The sequence below is a fragment of the Onychomys torridus genome, chromosome 12 (genome assembly GCF_903995425.1).
Source record: "Onychomys torridus chromosome 12, mOncTor1.1, whole genome shotgun sequence".
Lineage (NCBI taxonomy): Eukaryota > Metazoa > Chordata > Mammalia > Rodentia > Cricetidae > Onychomys > Onychomys torridus.
Genome location: NC_050454.1, coordinates 15,754,563 through 15,781,675, shown reverse-complemented (window position 1 = coordinate 15,781,675; position 27,113 = coordinate 15,754,563). Strand labels below are relative to the sequence as shown.

Genomic DNA, 27,113 nt, shown 5'->3' with positions numbered 1-27,113 from the left:
TCAACAGATCATGAGCATGACTGTCATTGAAAAGACACTGAAAAAGACTGTTATCGCTAGGGAAGGGAAAGGGCAAAAGTGGGCAGGAACGTTTGCTGTGCTTTCCAAGAGAAGGACTACAGAAGACGGGTTTGGGAGTGGCTAATTTGAACAACGTGGGCAGTGGGGCACAGCTGTGTCTACTTGATGTCTGACCCTGGGATGATTGGGCAGGAAATTAGTTACTGACCCTGAGTGTGAGGGCCAGGTATAGGAGATGGTAGAGTGTGAAGATCAATATTGGTTGTTGGCAAGAGAAAGTTCTCCAGAGTAAATTGTTCATCATCTTTAGGATTCAGCTAGTCCTAAGAGAGCAAGGTTCCAAGATGTCAATCCTCCAGAAATACAGAATAAAAAGACATGATAATACATTATTGCTTAACAATATGGAACATTTCCACACACACACCCCATATATTTCCTCTGTGCCTTTCCCAGACAACCACTATTGCGGATTTTTTTATCTTAAAAATTTTATTCATTCTAGAATATTAATTATATTAATTAATAGGATTATATTATATGGCTTTCTTTTTTCTTGAGGCAGAGTTTATTTGTGTAGCTTTGGAGCCTTTCCTGGAACTCACTCTGTAGCCTAGGCTGGCCTCAAACTCACAGAAATCCTCCTGCCTCTGCTTCCCAAGTGCTGGGATTAAAGGCGAGTGCTACCACTGCCCGGCTTTATATGGCTCTTGTATACAGTTTCTTAATGTGATGTCATATATATGTATTGCAGTCTGAGTACTTTTTGTGTAAATATACTACGGAAAATTTTTCTCTTGCCAATGGACATTAATTACCTTGTTTTCAGCTTTTGCTAACTGTAAATAAAACTAATATTTTTGTTGACCTGTTTTTATTTCCCTTGAGTAAATATCAGGAGCAGCATTTTTGGATCAGAGGATTTAGTTGCATGCTGAAGTCTTTAAGAAACTGATGGTTTTTGAAGTATTTGTACCATTTTACATTCCCACAAATAACTTAGGACTTAGAAAGGAGCTGACATAAAATTACCTTGCAGAATGAGCTTTATTAAGAGAACTTCACAACCATGGGCAGCCATGACTTGGCCTTGAAGTAGGATAGGAATTAGGAGAAATATATTATCGACATGGCCATAGATAGCATAATGGGGCCTAAAGGAGGTGGGGTAGCGAGAGAGAGAGAGAGAGAGAGAGAGAGAGAGAGAGAGAGAGAGAGAGAGAGAGAGAGAGAGAGAACGCGCAGGAGAGAGAGGGAGATTTCCCTTTAAACCTTGAGAGACATTTCTTTAGGAGAGATGGCTGCCATGTCTAACATGACAGGGTCCTGACAGGAGAAGTCCACTCTTCTGTTCCAGAGGAGAACAAGCTTCTGACTCTTTTTTAGGGGAGTAGGTAAGCTTCATAGCATGTGTTCTAGCTGGGCGTGGGCTAAGTGGCAATGTTACAGAGGCAGGCACTAGATAGGGCCATAAACTTCCACCTGCAAAGAAAGGGTTGTGAAGCGGAGCTTGCATGCTTGTGACTGTCCTAGAGATGAAAAGCTTCATGGGGGCATGGCCTGATCTCTGGAACAGAGAGGCAGCTAGAGGGTCTTTGCGCTAACAGCAGACCATTACCCCATACCTTACCATTATTTAATGTTAGTTTCTTAAAATTTATTCTGCTTCTACCTTTTCTTTTTAAAACGTCATTCATTCTTTCAGTTTCTGACATCTCTGTAATCTTCATCTGTTTTGGAAATTTTGCAGACAACTTATCAGTTACTTTGCCCAAGCCTTTTCTCTGAATTATTATTCTAAATATTGTGGGGGCGTTTTATAAAGATAGTAAACACTTGCAAAATGGGAATAAGAATATATTCTAATAAAAAAAAAATACAAGGCTGACCAGGAATTGTAGATAGCAAATGCCTGTAATCAGGAGCCTGAGTCAGGGGAATCATGAGTTTGAGGCCAGCCTGAACCACCAAAAAAAAAGGAAAGAAAATTGGAGACTGTGAGTCTGATTAGGAAGGTGTGTCATCAAGTTAGTATTCCATGTCCTTCTCTAGGGAGTAAGGTGTGTTCACTTGAGAACTGGCCTGAAATGCCTTTATCTTAATAACCTGTTCCTCCAGGTGTTGGGCTTGTTCAGTGATGTACCTTGTGTACTCTGACATGGGGCAGGGGGCCTGTGGTTTGGTCCACACCTTTGTCAATCCTCAGGATGGCTGCTCCGGTGTTGTGTCGTGTCGTGTCGTGTCCGTCCCCCCCCCCCCCCCCGCGCGCGCGCGCACGCCGTTTCCCTCTTTCAGCCTCCCTGAACTGTATTCCTTCCCTATACACATTGTGCATGAATGACTCTCTAGAACGGCAAAAACACACACCCATGCTTTCACATCAGCATCACCAGTTCCTTCACTTCTGACTATCTGAGCTTTGCCTTCAGCCTCACCCCTGAAACTGCCTTACAGTGTGAACAAACATCTCTTGGACAGTAGATTGGATACCATTTAAATTTTTGCATCCAGATGTTTCCTGGCTTATCTGTAGGTACTGTTAGCCACATAGTCCTTCTAGCACCCCCACCCCAGGTGTCTTTGGTTCTCTGCACATCTGACAGTAGCAAAATGAGAAAGCTGTTCAGGTGATGCTACCTGGCTTCAGGAAACAAAACAAAATCTGTATTATTCCTGCATAGCCCCTCATTTGTTATGGCTTCACATATATGCTATACCTGTTAGTTCCTGGCATGGTGCCAAACTGAATGTGCTGCAAACTTTTCTTGGGTTTCAGCAGATCTACAATCTGTTTCACATCCAGGGGCTGGAGAGATGGCTCAGTGGTTAAGAGCACTGCTACTCTTTCAGAGGACCTGGATGCAGTTCCCAGCACCTAGATGATATGTCACAACTGTCTGTAACTCCAGTTCCAGAGGATCTGATGCCTTCATACAAATATACATGCAGGCAAAACACCAATGCATGAAAAATAAAAATAAATTCTAGAATCTGCTTCACTGAAGTAACAACTAGCACACAATAAATCCATTCCAATGTAGTTAACTATCTCATTTGCTCATCAAACTGGGAAGGGCCCTTCGTGACGCCAACCTCTTGTGTTTGCACAATGAAGTTTGCTTGATATCTTCTTGAAAACAAGCCACGGGTCCTGGGAAAGGGGTGAGGATGAAGCAGGGAGGTGAACACATTAGAATTTCTTGCCCACAGTAAATAGGGCACCATGCCAGCCTGCCCTTGTGCACAGTGCTGTCCTTGTCTTCATTAAAGGTGGCTTAGCACTTGCTTTTAAATACCTTTGGTCATTGTGAAATGATGGGTCATAGATGGTGCACTATTATCCTAAAACATATGATCTGAGGTTAAAAGGCAAGTGTTAGACACTTAATAATGTATATTGGCTTGTTCATTCCTTAAACACATTGCCATCAACACTTGAAAATGGTAGCAGATTTCCTTTTAACACACCTTACTTGAGCATGTAAAGCTAGAATTTTCACTGTTTGTTTGTTTTGGTTTTTTCGAAACAGGGTTTCTCTGTGTAGCTTTACGCCTTTCCTGGAACTCACTTGGTAGACCAGGCTGGTCTCGAACTCACAGAGATCCGCCTGCCTCTGCCTCCCAAGTGCTGGGATTAAAGGCGTGTGCCACACCGCCCGGCCTGTTTGGGGTTTGTGTGTGTGTGTGTGTGTGTGTGTGTGTGTGTGTGTGTGTGTGTTAGTGTGTTAGTGTGTGGTAACTTGTTTCATATGGAAGTGTGATTTGATAATTATATTGATAGTTACTCAGTTGTCAGTTTTATTCCTAAAGCCCATTTGCTTTTTATGAGAGGCCAGTTGTCTGTCTCTTTTACAGAGAAAGGGTGGGCCAGGAGGGACGGATGCTGTCAAATATGACTGGTTGTGACTTTCCCCTGCTGAAAGTCCCTGGTATCAATGTTGCACAGCAACATTTGCCTTTCTATTTCCATGTTAGAGTCTCAAGGGAATTTATTGAAAGACTAGACATGGACACAGAAGAAATTATGACTGTTACTCTAGATTAGTACTTTCTGCTGATCCTGAAGAACAGTTCATGAGATGTGGGTTTGGGGGTTTTTATTAACTCTTTGGGGAATTTTTTCTGCTGTGATGGCTGAATATAATTTGCAAAGATCTGAGCTTTTCCTTTATTAATGTTCTGCCTCATTAACTTCATTGTTGGCTTTTTCCACTTCAGTGGTTTAAATCAAGAGATGAGAATGGTTCTATTGTCCTCTTTGCCGGTGTCCTTTTTGAAGTTTACTGATCATGTGTTTAGTTTGTGTTTTCATTTAGTCACAATTGTAAATCCTAATAACTGTAAAATGATCATGAAGGGAAATGATTGTATAACAGAATATTTTACTTTGTTGAAGCCTGAAAAATAAGGGAATGTTTTTAAAGATGACGTGGCCAATATGCAGCTAGTTTGCTTTTGGTTTGGTTTTATTTTAGTCATTTTTACCTCCAGGAGACCAAGGGCCCAGTCTTCCAGGCTGTAAGACTGCACTCTATTGAAGAGCTTGGGTGCCGATTATATTTGGGCTTTCACATATAGCCAGCAGTGTTTATAGTCTTCTGTTCCAGATATGTGGGCTTTGCCTAAAAGCAAGCTATATTTAGCCTTAAAAATGTTTTCTAAGCATTTTCAGAAAGCATAGGAGCTTTCCATTGACTCTCCAAGCAAAGTTGACTTTTGCAAATACTTGTACCAAATTGAAAGTTGTACATATATTTTGCTAGTAGTTTTTCCCCCTAAGTGATTTACTGACAGATATCATAGCATCTCTTAGCAAAAAACAGAAGTTTAGAGGAATCTATTAAAATGTAGAAAAACAATGTTAGTTCCATTTGACTTCAGGATGGGATTTTTTATGTTGCCAAACATTTCTCATTTTAGAAAGAATATTTAACCTGGATATGGTGGCGCATACCTTTAGTCCCAGCACTTAGAGGCATAGGCAGGTAGATCTCTGAGTTGAGGCCAGCCAGATCTCTGCAGTTGAGATCTGCTGAATGAGTTCCAGAACAGCTAGGGCTACATAGAGAAACCCTGCCTTGGGGGCTGGGGATATTTAATTACTAAGATATATTGTTTAAAGTTATTTATTTACTTTCGACCCATCTAAGTTGAGCAGTGAATCTGGTTCCACATAAGCTCAGCTAACATGAGATATTGGTATTCATTTCTGACCATTTCTTCTCTCTTCCAGCCCATCAACGACTGGAACCAGCAACTCTGTCAGGGATTGTGGCGTTTATCCTTAGTCTTTTATGTGGAGCTCTGAATTTAATTCGAGGCTTTCATGCCATAGAAAGCCTCCTGCAGGTACTGTGCTATTTTTATAGTTTCAGGTGACTGTGTCTATTCATTCTACTTGTTACATAATTGATTTGAATTGGATTAGGTCTTAGTATAATTTACAGTGCAAGCTCAAAATCTATGTTCTTATACATGCCCTTTTCTACCTTCCTTCAAAAGCATGATTTCAGTGGCAGGCCTGGTGGACATGCCTGTAATCCTGGCCCTTGAAAGGCTGAAGCAGGAGGGTTACAAATTTGAGGCCAGCTGAAACCACATAGTAAGTTCTAGGCCAGCTTGGGTTACATAATGAAACCCTGTCTCTAAACAATAAAACAAAAACATCACAAAAGCACCCCCCACCAAAACAAACAAACAAACAAACAAAACTACTGACTTGTGGTTGACATGTTCCTTTATTACTCACTCTTTGGAGGCATTGTTGACAGGCACTGTGTGAACACTAAGCTATGTAGCATGAACCCTACATTCTCACAGCTTAAAGCTGAATTTGATAGACAAAGACTCTAGGAGTAATAACTAAGTTCTTAGAGCCAGGAAGAGGAGAGGCTACTGTGATCAGAAGAGGCGAGGAGAGAGGGTGAGCTGGTCTTGGAAGAACAAGAGGGCAGAGGAGAGTGGAAGCAGGGTGATAGTCCACATGCACACTGCCTCTGTGTGTTCCTTAGTAAGTGCTGCTGCTTGTCCTTTGCTTGGTGGCCTTTTCAAACCTGAGCTGCCTGTTGCTTTAGGTACTTCATTTCCCAGGGGAGTTCTTCCAGAGCCTTTAGCTACCAGACTGTCCAACCTTTTCCTGTCCTTCCTGAAATCTCCTTTCTTCAAGTCCAGCTTGTTTGAGATGCACAGTTATCCTTCCTTAGGTCCATTCACTTTCTTCCAAGAGTTCTCAACAGGATCACATTACAAATCAGATCTCTCTCTCCCTCCCTGCTTCTCTGTGGGGTGTCTGTGTCTGTGTGTCTGTCTGTCTCTCCAGCATTAAGTTCAGGATACCATTTATAAAAACCTGCTCACCATGCTAGGTTCATAGTACCATTCTACAGGTCCTCTGTGTTCAGCTACCTAAAGCCAACAGAAAGCAGATGACATCATGGTTTCTGAAAGGGATGCGTTCTTTTTTCTCTTCTATTCACAGTTTCTCTTCTAAACAATTTACTTCAGGGAAAGCTCCTGCCCCCTCTTAGGCATAGCATGCTGACTGTCATCCCTCTGCCTTCTGCCCCATCCTTCTGCTAGGTTGAATTTATTCCAGCAGAAGTTCAGTTTTCAGCCAGCCAGACAAGCTGCCAATGAGAAGAAATGGGCAATTTGGAAACTGCTGACTGGAAAAGCTAATAAATAAAGCAGTCTTTAAAAGACTTTTATTGATGTAATAGAAAAAACAGTGGGGTAGGTGTGTAAAGCGTTAGCGAGCAGCCCTAGGTAGAGACAAGCTTTACTGTCACAAAGCCTTGTTCACATCCTGACTGAAGATCCTGTGGAAGCTGCAGAAGCTGGGGCTCAGGGCCCATCACCTGGGAGTTAAAAGTGCAGACAAGGCTATCACCCTGGCACAGCCTGGTAAGGGTAACTTAGATCTCCGTCATGCACTCAGTTATCTTGTCCTTCCTCTTCTGGGGCTCATTCTCTCATTCTTCCTCTTCTGGTTCAGAACTGAAAAACTGAAGGAAGTTTTTAATGCACTATAGCCTGCCATGCTTTTGAAATGCTGCAAAAACTTAAGCTTCTCTTCATTGCTAATCATTCTGTGTTCTCTCTAATTGGTAATACACTTGTCTAATTGCAGTGATACAGCTTTAGGTTTTAGAAGAACAATCTGATCAAACTGCTTGCTACTTAGGTGTAATTGACTCTTTGTGCTGCGATGTCTCAGCTTGTTTATATTTTTTAAAGACAACTTTATAGACCATTTATCTTTCTTGGACACAGATGCAGAGATTTCTAGTAATATATTAATAAATCAAAACTAGTAATGAACAAAAATAATTATACAACAACCAAGTGGGATTTATCCCAAGTGTGCAATGCTGATTTAGTATTTGAAATCAGTTACAGTATCTATCACTTCAACAGTCTAAAGGAGAAATAATAATCATATCACATCAATAGATGCAGAAAAGTATTTGACAAAACCCAAAAACTTTCATCCATGATAAAAAGCAAAACAAAACAAAACAAAAACACAACTTGGAGCAAACCAGGAGTAGAGGGACTTTTCAAATCTCAAGCAGCTAACACCTTTAATGTACTAGATGCTTTTCTCCTAAGACAGAAATAGGGTGAAGAGAGCTCCTCTAACCTCTTCTATTTAACATTGCACTGGAAATCCTAGCTGATACAGTAAGATGAAAAGGAAAAAAATATGGACGGAAGAAAGAAGTTTGCAGACGGCATGATTAGCTATATAGTGATGCCCAAGAACCAACAAAAAGCTCCTAAAACTATGAAGTGATTATAGTTATATAACAAGATAGGAGGTTGAACTGTCTAAAAATTTCTTAAATTCCAGCAACAAACAATTGAAATTTGAAAGTACTGAAAAAGAAGTACTTATAAATAAATCTAAAACATGTACAGGACTGATATAAAGTAGATTATAAACTCTGACCAAAAAAAATCAGAGGAAATAAATAGAAGAGATTCCACACTAGAGAGGAAAACTCAGTATTGAGGTATCAGATTTTCCTGTCCTGATGCATAGATTAAACACAGTCCCAGTCAAAATCCCAGCAAGTTATTTTGTGATTTCAATAAAGTGATTGCAAAGTTTATATGGAAAAGCAAAGACCCAGTATGCAGAAAAAAAAAATGTTTTTATTCTGTATTCTCACCAACGAAACTCAAAATTTCACTTCTGCCACCAGATGAATGGGAGGTCTTTCCATACCAAGCAGTTCTCCAGTTCCATCTAGGTGTCCTACAATTGAGTTCAGTTTTAATACTGTCTACTTGGAGTTAGGACAGAACTCACATGCTAAGGGCTCAGTTTTATGGGCCTACCCTTACTTCAGATGCCAGTTGTATGACCAGATTGTCCTGATGACTAGCTGGCTATAAGTTAGAGGTTTATACAACTTTCTCTTTGGGAGAAGTCATTTGTTGGAATAGTTTTCAGACTCAGAAATGCATTTGGTGGTTAATTATAAAGGATATTTCAAAGGTTACAGATGAATTAAGAGCTATATAGGGAGAGATTGGGAAAGCTCTGGACAAGGGTTTCTGTTCCTGTGGAGCTGGGTTTGCCACCCTCCTCACATGTTGAGATGTTCACTAACCTAGAAGTTCTCCAAACTCCATGTTTTAGAGATTTGGGGGAAGGCATGATTGGTTATTAAACTTATCTCTTCTCCTCCCTAGAAGATTGGGATAGAGACAGAAATCTCAGGCATCTAGCTGTGGTTTTTTTCAATGGTATCCACCACTGATCTAGGAGTCTATAGCAGTTGCTTCAGAACAAAAGCTGTCCTCCCTACTCAAGAAATTCCAAGTGGTTTGGGAGTTCTGGGTCAAATCCTTCTCTAACTCAGGAAATTAGAAAGCTCTTAGGGAACCTGCAATAGGACTGGTGTCAGAGACTAATAGGAGGGAGCAAAAGATTTTCAAGCACCTTTATTTACAAGGGCTTTGGGAGCCCTGTGTGAGGGACAGCCAATCACTATTCATACCCAGAATGGTCTACACAGTCCTGATGAAGAACAAAAGTGGGCCTCACGTTGTCCAACTTTAAGACTTACTATAAACTACAGTAAATAAGACAGTATGGTTTTGGCAAAAGGATAAACAGTAGATCACCATGACAGAATCCAGACCCTAGAGATAAACTTACATCTGTAGAGCTACCTAGTCTTTGATAAAGAAGCAAAAGCAAATCAATGGGGACAGGACAGTAGTTAACATGGTTCTGGAACAGCCGGAAAACCTCATGCCAAGGAATAAACAGGAATTCAGAATGGGTCGTAGACCTAAACATAAAGAACAAAGCTTAAAATTTATAAGTTAAAAAGAAGTAGCATAAGAGAAAACTTATGTGACTCTAGGGTCTGAATATGAGTGCAACACCAACAGTGTTGAGAAAGAAAAATATGCTGCTAAACGTCATTAAAACCTAACGAAGTCTGTTCTGTGAAAAATACTGTCACGAGAATGAAAAAAGCCACAGGCCAGGATAAAGGACCTTGACTCTGTAGGGCTGGAGATGGCTTATTGGTGAGGAGTGCTTATTACTACTACTCTTCTGGAGGACCCAAGTTCAGTTCCCAGCACCCATCTTGGTGGCTCACAACTGTCTGTAACTCCAGCTCCAGGGGATCCGATACCCTCTTCTGGTCTCCAAGAGCACCTCATTCTCATATTATACATTCACTCACACATAAATAGAAATCTTTAAGGAGAGAAGATGGTGGTCCTAAAACCCACAAAGAACTCCACAAACTCAAAACTAAGAATGCAAACCAACCCACTGACAATGGCCAAAAGATCAGTAGACAACCTCATTGCAGAGGATACTGCAGATGACAGACAGGCATGTAGAAAAATGCTGGACCTTGTATGTCATCAAGGAACTGCAAGTTTATAAGATGATGCCACTCAACACCTGTTAAAATGTGCCCCCAGCCTAGCCAGCTAACACTTCCCAATGCTGATGATGATGTGGAACAAGGGAACTCTCATTTGCTACTAAGTGGGAATGTAAAATGTTACAGCCACTCTGGAAAACAGTTGGGCTGTTTCTCACAGAGCTAACCATGGCTTTACTCTATCATTTAGTAATAGTGCTCTTAAGGGTCTCTCACCAGAGTAGAGCACTTTCACCATGTGAATGTTTGTATCAACTTAATCATAATTTTAAGGAAGCAATTATGGAAGATGAGTGGTAAATGGTAGTAATTTATACAGTGGACTACCATTCAGTAATAGAAGAAATGGCTGTCAGTAGACATGGAGACCTCTTAAGTGCATATTGTTTGGTGAAACCAGCCAGCATGAAAAACTACATACTGGACACTTTCTGCAAGAGGCAGACCTATAGACAGTGAGTTCTGTAGTTTCCAAGGTGGGAAGAGATGCGAGTGTGTATAGTCAGAGATTATTGGAGCTGGGAAATGGTGCTTGTGACTGTAGTGGTCAGTACCTGCCATTGTCCATGTGTCCAAACCACAGAGCCTACAACAGGAAGAGCAGACTTCAGTGAGTAACAATGTGTCAATACTAGCTCAGCATTTGTATGTACCACACTGATGCCAGTTGTCCCTAGAAACTGAGCAGGGAGTGAGGAGCATAGGCAGACTCTCTGCTTAATTTTCTATATGCCATGGGCTAATCTAAAATTTAAATCTATTTTAATTGGGCCTGTGGCACACTCCTTTAATACAGCAGTTGGGGGCCAGAGGCAGGTGGATTTCTCTTGAGTACCAAGCCAGTTAGTGCTACAGAGTGCGACCATGTCTTAAAAACAAAATTGTATTTTAAAAGCCAACAGTAAAACAAAGACTTTCTCTTTGATGATAAGTCCAAGGAAACCTGGAAAGGGAGGCATGTTCTTACCCTGAGCTTTGATGTTTTGATCTTCTTTGGTGAGGTGAGCTCTACTTGGCAATAGTTAAAAGAACAACCTGTTGAGCCCTGCTTGCTCTTAGAAGCATGGATTAGGTTTCTCTGTGGGGGCCTGAGCCTTCCCCGGCATAGACCGTGTGAGGACCTTGATGCCCAGTTAGATGGAGTCAGGTTCAGGAATCTGATCTGTGCCTTGAGGTCCATATACATAATTGTGTGCCTGCAGAGCACATTTGAGAATGCCAGTGAAATACAGGCCAGATCTATTGACCTAGTATCCACTAGTCCCTGCCAGCTTACCCCACCATACACACACACACACACACACACACACACACACACACACACACACACACCCAAGGATTGTCTGGTAGAATAAGTACAGGTTTTAATTTGCATAAATAAACCCTGAAAGAATAAGAAAGTAATAAACATGGTGGGAACTGACAGATGGGGGTGGGGTGGCAATAAGGCTTCACTAAGTGCCTCTTCATAGACTGTTTTTACTTTGAACCATGCAAATATTGCTCATCAAAACAAGGGCTGGGCTAGAAGGATAACAAATCTTACTATACCCTGCGTTCGATATTTTTGAAAAAATTCATATTTTTTTAATATGTTATACCCTGGGTTCAGTCCTCAGCAATGAAAAGCAGTACTCGTAGGCAAACAGGAAAAAAAAGAAAAAAAATTGTTAATCCAATTTAATTGGTAGATTTTTCAGGTACCATATTTCAGGTATGGGTAAGTCTTTTTTGGGGCAATGAGCTGATGGTCAGTTTTTCTTTCCCCTCAGAGTCAAGTTCACAGCTTCTATGGGATGAGGAGTTTCTTCTTTTCTTTATTATAGCTATTAGACTTGATCCTAGGCTCTTCTCTGGTTTATCAGTGCATTGTATGGTAGGAATAACCTCTTGAAGTTAAATAGATCTTCCTGAAGGTGGCCTTCCCTGTAGAATTGTGTGCAAATCTTACCTGGGTGGAGTTATTCAGATCTTGGTGGTGAAAGAGGGGAAGACAGTCCCAGAATCAACAGCCTCCGTGTTTCTATAAAACTTGATTAACAAGTAAAGGATTGCTGGGTGCCATGGCACACGCCTTTATTCTCAGCACTGGGAATGCCAAGGCAAGAGGATCTCTGTGAGTTCCAAGTCAGCCTGAGCTACATAGCAATTTCCAGACCAGTCAGGACTACACAGTGAGAGCCCGTCTTTAAAAAAGAAGGGGGGAAAAAGCAAAGAATTTATTTGAAAATCATAATTTTAGATCTAGTGAATAATATATTGTATATTTCCTGATTTTGATTAGTATGTAGGTACTAATTTAAAGTTTACAGTTTTATAACCTTGGTTTATAAATACTCTACTAAAAATGGTTGCAACATTTATCTTTGACTGTGTTACCTTGTGCTTGTGGCATATTTATATTGGAAGACTCAGATGAATTAACATTTCTATACATTGTCATGTTGTTTAAAAAATCAGGATAAATGCACTAGTGTGATAGCTCTGTGGGTAAATGCACTTGCTGCCAAGAGTAATGACCTGGGTTTGATTCCTGGACCCACAGAGTGGAAAGACAGAACTGATTCCTGCAAGCTTTCCTTGACCTCCATATATGTGCTGTGACATGTGTGTATGTATACCTATATGCGTGTTCATACACACATACAAATAAAGTGTGTAGAAAATGGAAAAGAAAAACTCGGCACAAATTCAGTTATGCTAGATTAGTAACTACTTCTTAGTGTGAGAGGGATTTATTAAAATATGTGGCACCGAAGTTTTATTTGTTGTGTGTTGTGTATATATATATATTTTAAGTTGATAAATTTGATCTCATGTTCATAGTAATGTGCAAATTAGATTATTTGCACTTTCTTCCTTGCTTTGTTCTGAGTTTAGAGATGTTAATAAGGTTGTTGTGAGTTGACACTTCAGGAATGCATAAGCTTTTATCACATCGTTTTTATTGTATGGGTTCATCTAAGGATCAGTTTTGAAACAATGGTAATTAGGCTGATGCCAACCCAGAAGTAATTTCCATATGGTGTATTAGAAAATGGATCCTGTCACAGCAGTGGAATGCTGCCCTAGACGTCAGGAGACCTGCAATCTCTTTGCCAGTAACTAGTGCAGTGACCTTAGATAGGCTGCTGTGGTCTCATCTTCCATTGTGCAGGATGGAAGCTTAGACTGCACAAGCCCAGGGGCTGTCAAGCATCAGTGTCCTAAGATTCTTGGACTCTAAGATGTTTGGAATAGTTACTACAAAGCAGAAATGATCTACTTCTGTTTTTCAAAATTCAGTGAGCTAAGCAATCCACAATACAGCTTGTATATAAAGATTTGAGCACATGTCAGACTGACTCTGGGAATGTGCTTTTAGATCTAAAGGCAGTTAAGAGAGGTTTCAGATGACAGTGTAAGTTTAGAGAAAAACCATCATTACTGTATAGGACAGTAATTAAGTCCTATTACACATTGAAAGGCTGACATTCTTTCACATATCCTGTAGCTGAGGACTATTTTTGATGTTGGGAAAGTGTTTGTGTTACAACAAAAGTACTAAAGAGCAGCACACAAAAGTATGGTTCTGGTTCTTTGGGGATGGAGGTGGGGAGAGGCAGAGACAAAGAACCAGAAATACATGAAAGGGTTAACAACAATTTTCCATCGGTGGAATTACTGATACATGTTTCTTCATATAATCTATATCTTCCACAATTTTCTACAATGAACGTAGACTTTTATAATCAGGAAAAAGAACTGAAAAAGTAATCAGAGCTTATTTAAAGACTTTGAATTATAAAAGTGCTTCAAGTTGGCCCTTCCTGCCTCTGAGGCAGAATTGACCTGAGTATCCTAAGAAGATTAATGTTCCTGTTTTAAGATCTCACTAGGATAAGCCACTCTCCTCTGCCTTGTGGACTGTTCTGTACCCAATCAATTGCACTACAGCAGTTTGCTCATATTTCTATTACGTAATGCCCCACCTCCACAAAACCCCAGCATTTAGGTAGCTGTGGCAAGGGGACTGAGCATTTGAGGCCACTCTCAGGACCCTGTGGAAAAAGAAAATCATTTTTTTCTACAAGAAGAAAAAGGGGCTTAGTATAACGTTCCTGCATGAAGAGAAACACTTATTCCTCTGCCCGGGCTTTACATTCCGCTCATACATTTACTGAAAGAAGTTGAATGTTGATATTTTGCAGGATACAAAGGACACAGGCCCTGGCTGTTCTTCCTCTGCTGTTTGCTAGCACAGTGGCATTATAGCCAGTCCTGATCTTTCTCTGGGATTTAGCACACTCTAGTGGACAGTAGCTTTTCGGTTGCCACAGTTTTATTTATCATGTCAAGTTACTTTATTGGGCAATTTATCGATGTGTAGTAAAGTTTGTCAGTTTATATTTAAGCAGTGACCCTCATGAGCAGGAGGAACTTGGTCAGTCACCCTCTGGGATATTGTGCATGTTTATGTAGTTTTACTAGGAGGAAGAGACTGTGTGTTATGGGGGAGCCAGCTTTTCCCTGGTGCTTCTCATCTTCCCTGGAGTGAAATGCCACTGATAGGTGAGGCCAAGACACAGAATGCTTGGACTTTTCCTCAACTTCCCATTTCTCTGCCTTTTAAATTTAAATTCATTTTATGTGTATGGGTGTTTTGTCTGCATGTACATCTGTGTTTCACTTGTGTGCCCAGTGCACATGGAGTTACAGATGGTTGTGCGTCACCATATGGGTGCTAGGAATTGAACCCCTGTCCTCTAGGAAAGCAGTCAGTGCTTTTAACTGCTGAAGCATACCCTTCTTTTCCTGTGTCTTACCATGTGTTTTATGTTTCTCTTTTAAGACTCATAATTTTTAAACACTGCTCTGTAAAGTGTTTGACTGTGCATAAACATTGTCGTACCCTATCCTGGTAGACTATTTGTTTAAATAGGTGCTGCGGCAAAAAGGTAATCTTTCTTTGTATTTTACAGAGTGATGGTGAGGACCTCAATTACATCATTGCATTTTTCCTTGGAACAGCAGCCTGCCTTTACCAGGTAGGTTTCCTCCCATTTCTAACAAACGCTTCCCCATTATTATTTGTGTCATGTGTCAGTCTAACAATTGCCCATGTATTTACAATACATAAAAATGGTGTCTGGGGTTGGGGATTTAGCTCAGTGGTAGAGCGCTTGCTTAGCAAGCGCAAGGCCCTGGGTTCGATACTCAGCTCCACAAAAAAAACAAAAAACAAAAAAAACAAAAAACAAAAAAAACAAAAAACAAAAAAAACACCTTTCCATTAAAAAAAAAATGATGTCTGAATTATTGCCTCTTTTTTAATTTGAGTCTCCATCACTTTTATAACATACACTTCCGTCTGAGTGGACAGAGGTTCCCAGTGAACTTACTCGTAACCCTTTCTCTGTGCTGGGGCTTCAAGGGTGCCCTGCCTGGCATGTTCCTGCAACAGTAAGGCTGCTTCTAGATCTTCTAGTGAGAATTATTGAGCATCCAGGCTCAATAATTTTGTGCTCTGGAGAAAGCCTTGAATAGGGGGTGACACCGCATAAGGGACATTTTAGGATTTTCAAGTTGGGAGAGATGAATGGGGTGGAGTGAAAGAGCAGAGAGACTGCAGTTAGGAAACCACTGGGGGATGATTCTGCTAACTCAGATGGAGCACAGAGGGAGCCCAGACTGTGGCAGTGACAGCAAGGTGGTGAGGTATTGCCACTGAGAAGGAAACCCAACCGACACGTAAACGGCGTTCAGGAGACTGGAGAAGGGTGGGTTCTACTCCTGGCTGATGGGAGACTGGTCAGGGGAGGGATGGGAGGAATGACCATGTCAGTGACCCAAACTCAGGAATGGTTTTGAGTGAACATAAGCAAACAGGGACCTTTGACTTAACTTTTGTAGGTAACATGTTCTTCTGGCTTACATAGGAAAAAAGAAAGAAGCTAGGAAGATGTATTTTAGTATGTTCCTAAGATTACCTAAAAATCTGTAGAACTCTTTAGGGAAATAGTTTGATGAATATTTGAACTTTACATAAACATGAACAGTTATAAATTTTAGTTTTAGTGGCTTCACTTTTTAAAATCTTTAAATTTTCTTAATGTTATCTTTAGAAGTATATTAAATTTGACAGGTTTCATTAGGACAAAAGACATTTCATATAGCTAATGTGAAGCCATGTGTTTGCTAATGACATGTAGTGCTTAATTTTACACAGTCTTCTTTTATGGGTTTCCCACTTTAATCCCTATACGCTATCATACAAGGTTATTGTCTCATTTGTAAAAATGAGAACAGAAGCACTCAGTACTGTCTTGAGACGGTGTAAGCAGGAAAGGGGAGGAGTCACGTGAATGCTTCAGAATTTAGATCCCAGGTTCATCCCTATATCATGCTACTTCTAACCTAACCAAGTCAATACTTCTGGTTTTCATGATGTTATAAAAGCTATAATTTTGTAACTGCTACCTCATGAGCCCCATGTGAATGGTATTTCATGAATGGTAACTCTTAGAAAAGTAAAGCTTCTGTTGCAGCATTCAGTGCCTAGTCATAATGGCAGAGTTATTGACGCCTTGTGTTTCACTAAGCCCTTTACTGTCATTGTACCGTGAAGTCATCACAGAAGCCCGCACCAGGCCTTTATCAGCACCATGTTTTTCGCTGAGGTCTAGACCATTCTTACAGCTTAGCTACCCGTGTTACTCCACAGTCGTGCTCTTGCTCGCCAGGCACACCTCTTCATCACCCAGAACAGATTACAGTAGTTGGAAGAGCTGCTTAATGGCAGGGTAGTGTTACTCAGGTATCATTGAGAGAAGTCAGTCAATTCCTGCTTGAAGAAAGAAAAGTGTAAAATCCAGTGTGAAGCTCCACAGCTTCAGAATGGCTGTTCTAAGTTCACTGAGATGATAGACTTTGGGTCTGGTTAATATTGGTGTGTAATACATATTTTATTTGCAAGTTTTTTGAAAAATAAAGTTTTAAAAGATTAAAAATAGGAAGCAAACTGGTTTCCTGTACATATATGGGCATTAAGCATCCCGCTTTCCGAAGATGCTGAGCAGAGTGGTATCTACTTTTTGCAGTTACATTTTACTGTTTTATCGCTGTGTTTCCAGTTGCCAGGGTATGTTTTAATGTGTTAGGTCAGCTCTCTTAAGTTTCCTTCTATAGGCCTGGTTGCCTTTTCTTCAGGATGCCAGAGCTGATGGACACTCAGAGCTCAGCCAGGAGGGACTAGTGTTAATACTGAGTATTTCAAAGATACTGAGTCTATTTCGTTCTAAACTATAAGTATTTCCCTTTCTAAACTGCCAAACATACAGGAAAATGAGAAGACTAGTATATGCAGAATCACCTATTGCTAACATTTCCTAGCATCTTTCATCTTTCTCTCTATGTAACATGGGTGAACATACAGCATGTATGGAGATGTTTGTGAATAAGCTTCGGGGGCCAGAGAAATGACTAAGTAGATAAAAGTGCTTGCCACGCGGGGATGACAACCTGAGTTTGACCCCTGGATTCCATGTAAAAGTAGAGAACCAACTCCACCACACTGTCCTTTGATGCCCACACATGCATTATGTTCTGGTACCCACACTGACGCAATAATAATAATAAAGTTTAAGCAGAAACTGCTAAAATAAAAAAAAAAGTTAAAAAGAACTCAAAACAAGTTAGAAGAAGAGAACTAACTCCTGAAACATTATCCTCTGATCCCCACATGTAGGTGTCCACACTCAGATACACAAACATGTATACACAAAGAATAAATAGTTAAAAAAAATAGTGGTGAGATGGCTCAGCAGGCAGCCTTGATGGCCTGAATTCAGTCCCTCAAATCCACCCAAAAGTGGAAGGAGAGAACTGACTCCAAAAATTGTCCTCTGACCTTCACACATGCCATGGCACATGCGGGACCACCTTTATTCTCGGATATCTTATACACAATAATAAAGCTTCTGATAAACATAAATATATGTCTTTCTTGCTGAAGTGTTTTCATTTAGAACAATTGTAGACTCACTTGGAATAATAGGAGAAATCCTATAAATTCTTTTTACCTGGCTTTCCCTTGTGGTACCATCCTGAAAACCATAATACAATATCATAAGCCCTGTGTTGCTATTGATGTAGTCAAGATAGAGAATATTCCTGTCACGAAAAGAACCCCTCTTGTTTCCTTCTGTGTTACATAAAGGAGTCATACAATACATAGACATCAGTTAAGGCAGCTCTAACCAAACTTACGTAGGCTAGGAGGAGGCTTAAACAAGGGTGTTTATTTCTCACAGTCCCAGAGGCTAGGATGTCTGGGGCCAAGGTTTTGATAGATACACTTCTCCCCGGCCTGGAGAAGGCTGCCTTCTGGCTGTGTCTTACATAGCAGACACTAGGCTGGTGTCTCTTCTCCTAAGGCCATTCATCCATTTAGACACTCCACCCTGTATCCCATCCAGACTAGCAGCTTTCTGAAGTTCTGCTTTCTGATATCCCCACAGTGGGGGTACACATTTGGGAAGGGAAAGGCACCAACATTTAGTTAAACCTAGCCTTTTGTGTTTGGCCTTTTCTTACTCTGCGTAATCCTCTTACAATTCATCCAAGTTGTTACACAGTTGATGGTTTTTAAGACAGGGCTTCACTGTATAACCCAAGCTAAGTTTAAACTCTATCCTCCTGCCTCAGCCTCATGCTGGAGTTATAAGCATGTATCACCATGCCTGTCTTTATGTACAGGCTTTTGTATGGCTATGTCTTCATTAATTTGGGATACATACCCAGAAGTACAGTTATTGGTTGCTGTGGTAACTGTATGCTTAGCTTTAATAGAAAACCATTTTCTGGAGTACTGTACATTCTTGCCCTTCTTTCTCTGTAGCTCCACTGGTATTTGGGGTGGTCACTTCGTTCTGTCCTAGCCATTACAGCAGGATTTCCTCATGGTTTGTACTTTGGAGTCCCTAATGTTAGTGGTAGTCACCATTGCTTCGTGTGCTCATTTTTCATCTGCGTGTCCTCCTCGGTGAACTGTTTGCTCCTATCTCTTGCCTGTTTCTGATTGGGTTGGTTTTTACTTTGGGAGGGCTACTTTTTAAAAAGTTTCTAAAAAATATGTTCTAGATAGTAGCCTTCTCGTATATGTATCTTATGATATCCTTTTCCAGTAAACAGTTTGTCTTTTTAGCCTCCTGGGTGCTTTTGCAGAATATGTTTTTAATTTTTGTTTGTTTTTTTGAGACAGGGTTTCTCTGTAGCTTTGGAGCCTTTCCTGGAACTCACTCTGTAGCCCAGCCTCTGAGTGCTGGGATTTAAAGGCGTGCGCCACCACTGCCTGGCTAGTTTTTAATTTTTATAAAGTTATAAAGTTAATTTGATCATATTTTATGACTTATATTCTAACATTTTATAACCCTTCCTTAATCTCTTAGTACACTAGTGAACATACAGTATGCATAGAGACATTTATGAAGTCAGCTCTCTGTATACTGGTGAACATATGGTATGTATAGAGACGTTTATGAAGTCAACTTCAGGGCCAGAGAGATGGCTAAGCCGGTTCTGAAGATTTCTGGGTTTTTCTAAGTTTTGTAGCTTTATGATTTATATGTAAGTTCTTTTTTTTTTTTTTTTTTTTGGTTATGTTCTTTTTGTGGTATGAGACTCAAGTTGAGGTTTCTGTCTTTGTTTATACATGACCAAGTGTTCCAGCATCATTTTTTATCGGACTGTTTTCTTCCACTGAATTGCTTTTATACCTTTACATAAACTCATTGGGCATATTTGTGTGAGGCTCTTTCTGGGTTCTGAGTTATGTTCTTTTGATCTATTATCTTTCTATCACAATCCTATGTCCTTATTACTCTCGCTATATACCACCTTAGATTCAATTTTCTTTTTAAAATTTATATATTATGTATACAGTGTTCTGCCTACTCTGCCTGCATGTATGCCTGCACACCAGAAGAGGGCACCAGATCTCATTATAGGTGGTTGTGAGCCACCATGTGGTTGCTGGGAATTGCTCAGGACCTCTGGAAGAATAGCCAGTACTCTTAACCTCTAAGCCATCTCTCCGGCCCAAAATTCAATTTTCTTAATAGTCATAGAATGATTCAAACTTTCTATTTCAGTAGATGAAATTATGGTAGTTTTGGGTTTTGTGGAGGTGGTCTGGTCCATTGTATAAAGTTGGTAGTCATATCTCTTAATAGTCTTGGTGTTTTTTCGAGACAGGGTTTCTCTGTTGTAGCTTTGCACCTTTCCTGGAACTCGCTTTGGAGACCAGTCTGGCCTCGAACTCAGAGATCCGACTGCCTCTGCCTCCCGAGTGCTGGGATTAAAGGCGTGTGCCACCACCGCCCAGCTTTAATATTCTTTTGATGTCTACAATGTTTATAATGATTTTGTTTCTTTTCTGATGTTGCTGATTTGTATTGTCAGTGTTGGTCTTGTCAGCTTCTGTTTCACTGATGAAACCAGCTGTTCATTCCATCAGGGGATTTTGTTTTTTCCTTTTTCCTCTTCTGTTTTTCTGTTTTCAATTTTACTGATTTCTGCTCTTGTTAGGAGTTTAATTGTGGACTTTTCTAGTTTTCATTTCAGTTCTGGTTTTGTCTCACATGTTTTGAAGTTATGTGGTTTTTGTTTATACAAATTTAGGATTGCTTTGTTGTTTTGGCAATTTGACTGTAATGTCACGATTTTTTTGCTTTGAAATGTTTTGATATTTATACTATTTTAAGTACTCATTTTATATTAAAGTACATGGCATATCCTTTTCCATCCTTTTACACTGATGTAATTTTCTGATGGACAGCAAATTTTTTTTTTTTTAGTCCACTTTGTCAATCTCTTTTAGTTGCTGTATGTAAGCCATTTACATGTAATAGAATTATAGATGTATTAGGACTTATTTTTTCTGCTTTTCATTTTTTAATTTTCCTTTTCTTATCTTTCTATGGTTTATTTGAATTTCTGATGATTCCATCTCAGTTTTATCTATAGTATTTAAAAATATCTAGGCCGGGCGGTGGTGGCGCACACCTTTAATCCCAGCACTTGGGAGGCAGAGCCAGGAGGATCTCTGTGAGTTCGAGGCCAGTCTGGGCTACAGAGTGAGTTCCAGGAAAGGCGCAAAGCTACACAGAGAAACCCTGTCTCGATAAACCAAAATATATAATGGCTTTTAAAATGATTACTATGGGTAGCACAAAATAGATGTTTGTCACAGTCTTCTGTTGTCAACACTTAATGTTTAGTGAATTGTAGACACCTTATTTCCCTAGATATCCTGTCTTCCTCCTCTATTTATAATACTTTTATTTATTTCTTCCGCATATATTCCAGAACACATCAGACACTGTTATAATACATCTTGCTTCAACTGTGTAATAAAAACTCAAAAGGAAAAGACCAGGTTTCATAATAGTTGTATTGTTGCCCACTATGTTGTTTTTTCTTTCTCATATTTCAAGGTTTTCTTTCTTAATATTTTCTTTTTGGTTTAGAGAAAATTCTTTAGCTATGTAATAAGTTTGATCAAGGTGGTGTCAACTAGATCTCTGCATTGCAAGATATCTTTTTTTCTGCATTACCTTTGAAAGACTTTAGAATCATCAGTGAAATTTTTTTAAGACAGGAAAGGCTCTTCTTTACTGGAGAACTCCAATTAATAAATGTAGAAAGGATGATGGAGATAGAAAGTCACTATTAAATTACTGTTAAGCACACACCACTGTAATAAGTGAAGCAGGCAGAGTCATCAGTGGGTGACAGACACTCCCATCCTGGGGTCCAAGTTGACAGCAATGATAAAACATACTGCCTGGCACCTCTCTGTTGTTCTTGGCAAGATTACATATGCTTAGCTTGATCTTGGAACACTGGACACATCCCAACTGAGGAATAAGCTCCAGCATAACTGATGAATATTTATCGGGTTTGTCAAGGTCATGACTGAGAAGCTCTTACAGATTAGAGAGACTTGACAGCTAAATGCAGTACAGAATCCTGGCTGGGAAAAAGGTCCCTAAGGGGACACAGGACAGAACTGAAGCCCACCAGTTTCCAGTGCTCACTGTGATCGCGTCCTGAGGTGATGACTGATGTGTGGTGAGGTAGCAGTAACACTGTGGAAGCAGGACAGTTCTGCAATTTCAGAACTCCTCTTATTTCTTTAAACTTTTATTCCACAGTGAAAGTCACTCTTCTAAAATAAATATTTGTATTCATTTCACGAAGATAGCAAAGCAGGTTGTTTGTTGTTGTTGTTGTTGTTTTGTTTTTTTAAGGCAGGCAGGGTCTTACTGTGTAGTCCTGGCTAGCCTGAACTTTCTAGACCATGCTAACCTTGAACTCAAAAAGAGTCTCCGGCCTCTGCCTCTCAAGTGCTAGGCTTAAAGGCATCACTCCTGGTGTGTATTCTGTTTAAGTTTGGGGAAATCTTCACTCATGTAAGAACTAATGTTTGGCAGGAACACCTTACATCCTCCATTCTGAAGCCTGGGTGTAGTTCACAGAAACTCTTCCAAAGACTTCATGAGCACACTCAGTTCCTACACTTCCCAGATAATAGATTTCAGACCTACTGTGGACTTGGACCTGTTCTGGACCCTGGAGATAAATGAATGAATGAGATAATTAAGTCCTCGCCTGTCAGGATTGAATTATGATGAGCAGAATAAGCATGCTTTTAACATGTTGTGGGGGAAATAAAGGATAAAGGAATAAAAGTAGGCCTGGGGTACTTCCTTCACTGTGTCATCCAGATAGCACTCACTGTCATTGTCCCCCTTCCTGCTTTATGGGTTAGCCTTTTAAGAAATAACTGCTTGAAATTATATGATGAAAATAAGCTAACAGCACTCCCTTCCTCCGGTGTAAGTAACAAGCTTCATTTGTTTCTTCTGTCACAGCTGAGAAACAAGGCCCAGCTCCTGCAGCTCCCCACTGCTCCCTCCCCACACTCACCCTTCACTCTTTGTCATACCTGAGACTTAGTTGCTTTCCTTCGTCCTTCAGAGTTGTGGGAAAGCCCAGCTTCCTGAGTAGCGTGTGCTTTCCTGGGTGAGGATGGCACACAAGGCTGAGAGCCCAACAGTATATTTATCTTGAATTCATGTCACCTTGGAGAATTTCCCCAGTCTGTCTTACACAGGAGTCACCCAGTTGTACTTCTATTTAACATATGATGCAAAATGCTTTCCTTCTGAAAATTGAAAGACAGAAGAGAGAAAATCCACTTCCCTTTCAAGCCATGGAACTTCCATGACTGAATTTCTTTGATAGCTTACATTATCTTGTTCTTTGGGGGCAGTACCCTTGTTTCCTTTTCATGTTTCACTGATGTTACATATCTAATTCTTTTCCTGTAACCTAACTATCTTTCATTTTTATGTTTTGAACAGTGTTATTTACTTGTGTACTACACCAGCTGGCGGAATGTCAAATCATTTTTGACTTTTGGCTTAATCTGTCTGTGCAACATGTATCTCTACGAACTGCGCAACCTCTGGCAGCTTTTCTTTCATGTGACTGTGGGAGCATTTGTTACACTACAGATCTGGCTGAGGCAAGCCCAAGGCAAGGCTCCTGACCATGATGTCTGACATCTCCCTTCAGCTGTATTGCCGTTGCCTTCAGGGGACGAAGGAGAGGACATATATTAACTGTCACTGTGATGAAGAAAAGCTCTGCTTTCTTCCTCTCCCATCTCCCTTTTTGTTTTTACCAATCAGCCTGGCATGCCTGTGAGCATGCAAGAGCTGCTTGGAAAACTCTCTTGGAGAACCCCGCAGCGGAGCAGTGGAATGTCAGGCTTATCACACAGTAGAAGTTGTTCAGCATCACCCGAAGACCTGGCAGGGTGTGGAGTGTGCTCTGAGGACCAAGCAAGAACACTACAACCTGAGTCTGCCTTTGTGAGGAGGCATTAGTGTAGTCCAATGAAGAAGATACTGCAGGGATTGGAAAGTTACAGTCTCAAACAACGACTGTATTAAATGTCAGATTGTTTGCACAGCTATAGTACCAAGAGTTTATGAAGTCCAGAATGGTGTGAAATTGGTTCCTTTACTTTTCTGTTTCTGCCAGCTTCTAACTCTGGAAATCACCTGGTGTGGGAGAAGGCTGTGATGTACATCTCCAGAATATCACAAATCCTGATGACACAGTGACTTGTGGTTTCCTTCTAGACCATATATGTCATTTATTTTGAAATCACTAAAAATACATGATTCATTTGATCATTGTGCTCTCCCAAACTCTTTATCATTTGGGTACTGGGTATACTGTTATTTGCTTAAAAACCTTAAAGTATTGAACAAAGAAAGGAACCCCAACTCCAAGTGGAAAATCAGTATCACTTTGCCAACATAAAAAGAAATGTTAAGTTCTTACAAGATACTGAGACCTGTCAGGGCTCTAAATCTAAATGGCACGTTCATTGTGATAGTGAGGTGTTATCTGGCACCCAAATGAGAGCCCTTGCGGGACAATCAGAGGATAATAGGAGGTCGCAAATGAGGTGACACTGTCACTGTGAGCAGCACTGTTTAGGTGTGATTTGACCCAGAACCATCTTGCTTGTTGCACAGGTATGGTGCTGAGGGACTTCTCCTTACAACGCTGTTACTTCATGGTTTGGGGAGGTAACTAGTGTCCAGAAAAAATAACACTCTTATACCCTCAGAAAGATGATTCAAGCCATTCTGAATTCATAATATGGAAGCACAGCTTGATTGTATTTGCAAAAATCTGTAAGTCACCTGGTTTGGAAGCTATCATGCGTGATTTGCCTTTGTTTTTAAAGAAAAGATTCCAAACAAGGAATACATAGGATTCTGGTATTTTATATCATCCCTCAAAACAATGAACTTGATACGGAATTCCTGTTGGAGCCATAATTAGTAGAAGGAGTCCAGGTCAGCTCACTGACCTGCTTTACCAGCCTAGCCCACTGTGTGGACACTTGTGGAACTGGAAGATCTTCATACCTGGAACCTTCTGTGCCCCTCCTTAGAAGAACAAGGAAGAAGGAAGGCTGTAAGTGGTTTTATGATGTCCATGGTTTATTTTAAAAAAGAAACTCTAAATCCATCTAGTCACTGCGGTAACAAAGCTGCAGAGTTATCCTATATCCTTCTGAGAGATACCCCAAGGATCACATGGGCCTAAGCCATCAGAACCACATGGACTGTGTTTGGCATTTTATACTCATTGAGCATAGTAAGTAAAGTGGTTCAACTTTGGAGCAGTTTCTAAGCTAGTGGGTAGAGCAAAAGAGACTTTTTTGTAAATAGTCAATTAACCAGGAATCTCAGGTTTTCTGGTTAGTTGTGGTTTTACTACATCTTGGTATTTGACAGCTCTCTTACCAGTTTGGTTCAGGAGCTACGCCATCATCACTGAGTTGAGATACAGCATTTATATTTGGATCCATTCATCAGGCACACTTGAAAATCTCCAGTTACTTCTAAAAGCTTAGCTTGTTTTTTTCTGTCTTTGTTTTCATCAGCCATTTGGGGTAAGAGGATGTTTGCATCTTAATGTACAGAATGAAAATACTATAAATAATCTTTTCTGTATACCAGTGCCATCTTTCATTATTTGGGATGTACATCCCTGAGAAGGGTACATAGCTGCCCTGGTTATCACGATGTTATCCAAGGATCTCTGGGTTTGTCATGGTCCTAGAAGGGATCTCCCTAGTTTGAAGCACACCTTTACTCCTAAGTGTCCACTCCATCAGGGTTCTGGGGAGGTGTGTGTATGGCTGTGTTCATGTTTCGTGGCAAGAGATGGAGTAATTGGGTCCCCCAATTACATGTCATATAGCTAAACATATGTACTCTAATTTTGCACCAGGCTCTCTCTACTAGTGTGGGACTAATGAAGGGACTATATCTGTTTGTGACAACAGTCTTCCCTGATGTGTTTTAATAGATGCATTTTATCTTAATTTAGCCAGTTCTGAAACACTGCCTGTTGATTATGCCAAGAGCAGACACTCTGCCATACTCTAAAAGTATTTGCCTGCTTTGGTTGGGGTTTGCAATGTGTTCCTACTGAGTCTTTTCCCTGAAAGAACAGCATGCCAAGAAAAGCCATAAAATATGGTGTTAAAATCTGAACAGACCAGATCAGTGAAATACAAAGAAGGGCTGAGTTGCCATTGCTGTGTGGAGAGTGTGACAGCCCCTGGAAACTAGGGTTAGGAGGTAGCAAATTAGGCATTGCTCTGTCAAAGATAAAAAGCATGCCAGATGGAGTATGAGATAAAAAGCATGTCTCTGTCCTGATGAATTTGGTAAAAATGTTCTCACTTGGGGTCCTGGGAAGTACTAAAGTGATCAGAATTCTTAATTAGACAATGTATTTGCTTGTTGTGTAGGTTATCTCTCTCTCTCTCTCTCTCTCTCTCTCTCTCTCTCTCTCTCTCTCTGTCTCTGTGTGTGTGTGTGTGTGTGTGTGTGTGTGTGTGTGTGTGTAAGGATTTTGTTCCCATAAATAAAAACTCTTGCCCTGAATTAAGAACAAGAATCCATTAAAGCTTGAAAATCTATTTGAGACAAATGGATCATGGAGAACCTTTATACCCAGTTTTGTAATTTATAAAGCAAATGTACTAGTCCTGGTTTAACAATTATTTTGCAATGTAGGTTTTTGTTTTTGTTTTCACTGTGGACTTAAGTCTGGAAGAGTACATTTCAGTTAGACCATGTCAAGAATGTCACTCAGCTGTGGCTTTGCCAAGGCTCCAAGGGAGGCCAGGAGCTTAACCTGAGACTTACCTCCATGGAACAGACTCAGGGTAAGCCCTCTGTACTCCCGAAGTTAACTGACCTCCAAATGGATACTTATTTGGCCTTTTTTCCCCCCAGAAGGCTTAAGTAACCTAAGGACACACTGAGCTGCTGGAATTCCTGTGGGGCATAGTGGAGCATTAACTTTTAACAAGCTAGAGTCACTTTGTTAGAGCTGCCATGGAGTGTGTGGTTAAAGAACAAATAAATGATTTCAAAAGCGTCCACCATTTAGACCAAAGTGAACACTTAGCCTTACCACAAATTACAGGTCAATCTTGAGGGCTGCATTCTGTGCCTATGGTCAGAGTTTCTTAGTCTTTTTCTGCACTCTAATCCTCTAGGAAGTGGATCTTTCTACCTAGAAATG

The 27,113-nt window shown here is 40.4% G+C and overlaps 1 protein-coding gene across 4 annotated transcripts in view; it reads left to right on the top strand.

Moving 5' to 3' along the window:
• The window catches only part of Sec22a (SEC22 homolog A, vesicle trafficking protein), a 57,791-nt gene extending 32,266 nt beyond the window's left edge, over positions 1-25,525 (top strand). For all 4 annotated transcript variants that reach the window (XM_036203906.1, XM_036203907.1, XM_036203908.1 and 1 more), the window contains exons 5-7: positions 5,255-5,370; positions 14,903-14,968; positions 23,348-25,525. In XM_036203906.1, coding sequence (XP_036059799.1) covers positions 5,255-5,370; positions 14,903-14,968; positions 23,348-23,548 — 383 coding nt within the window. In that variant the 3' untranslated portion in view covers positions 23,549-25,525. The remainder of the gene's footprint in view (positions 1-5,254; positions 5,371-14,902; positions 14,969-23,347) is intronic.
• The last annotated feature ends 1,588 nt before the right edge of the window (positions 25,526-27,113 follow it).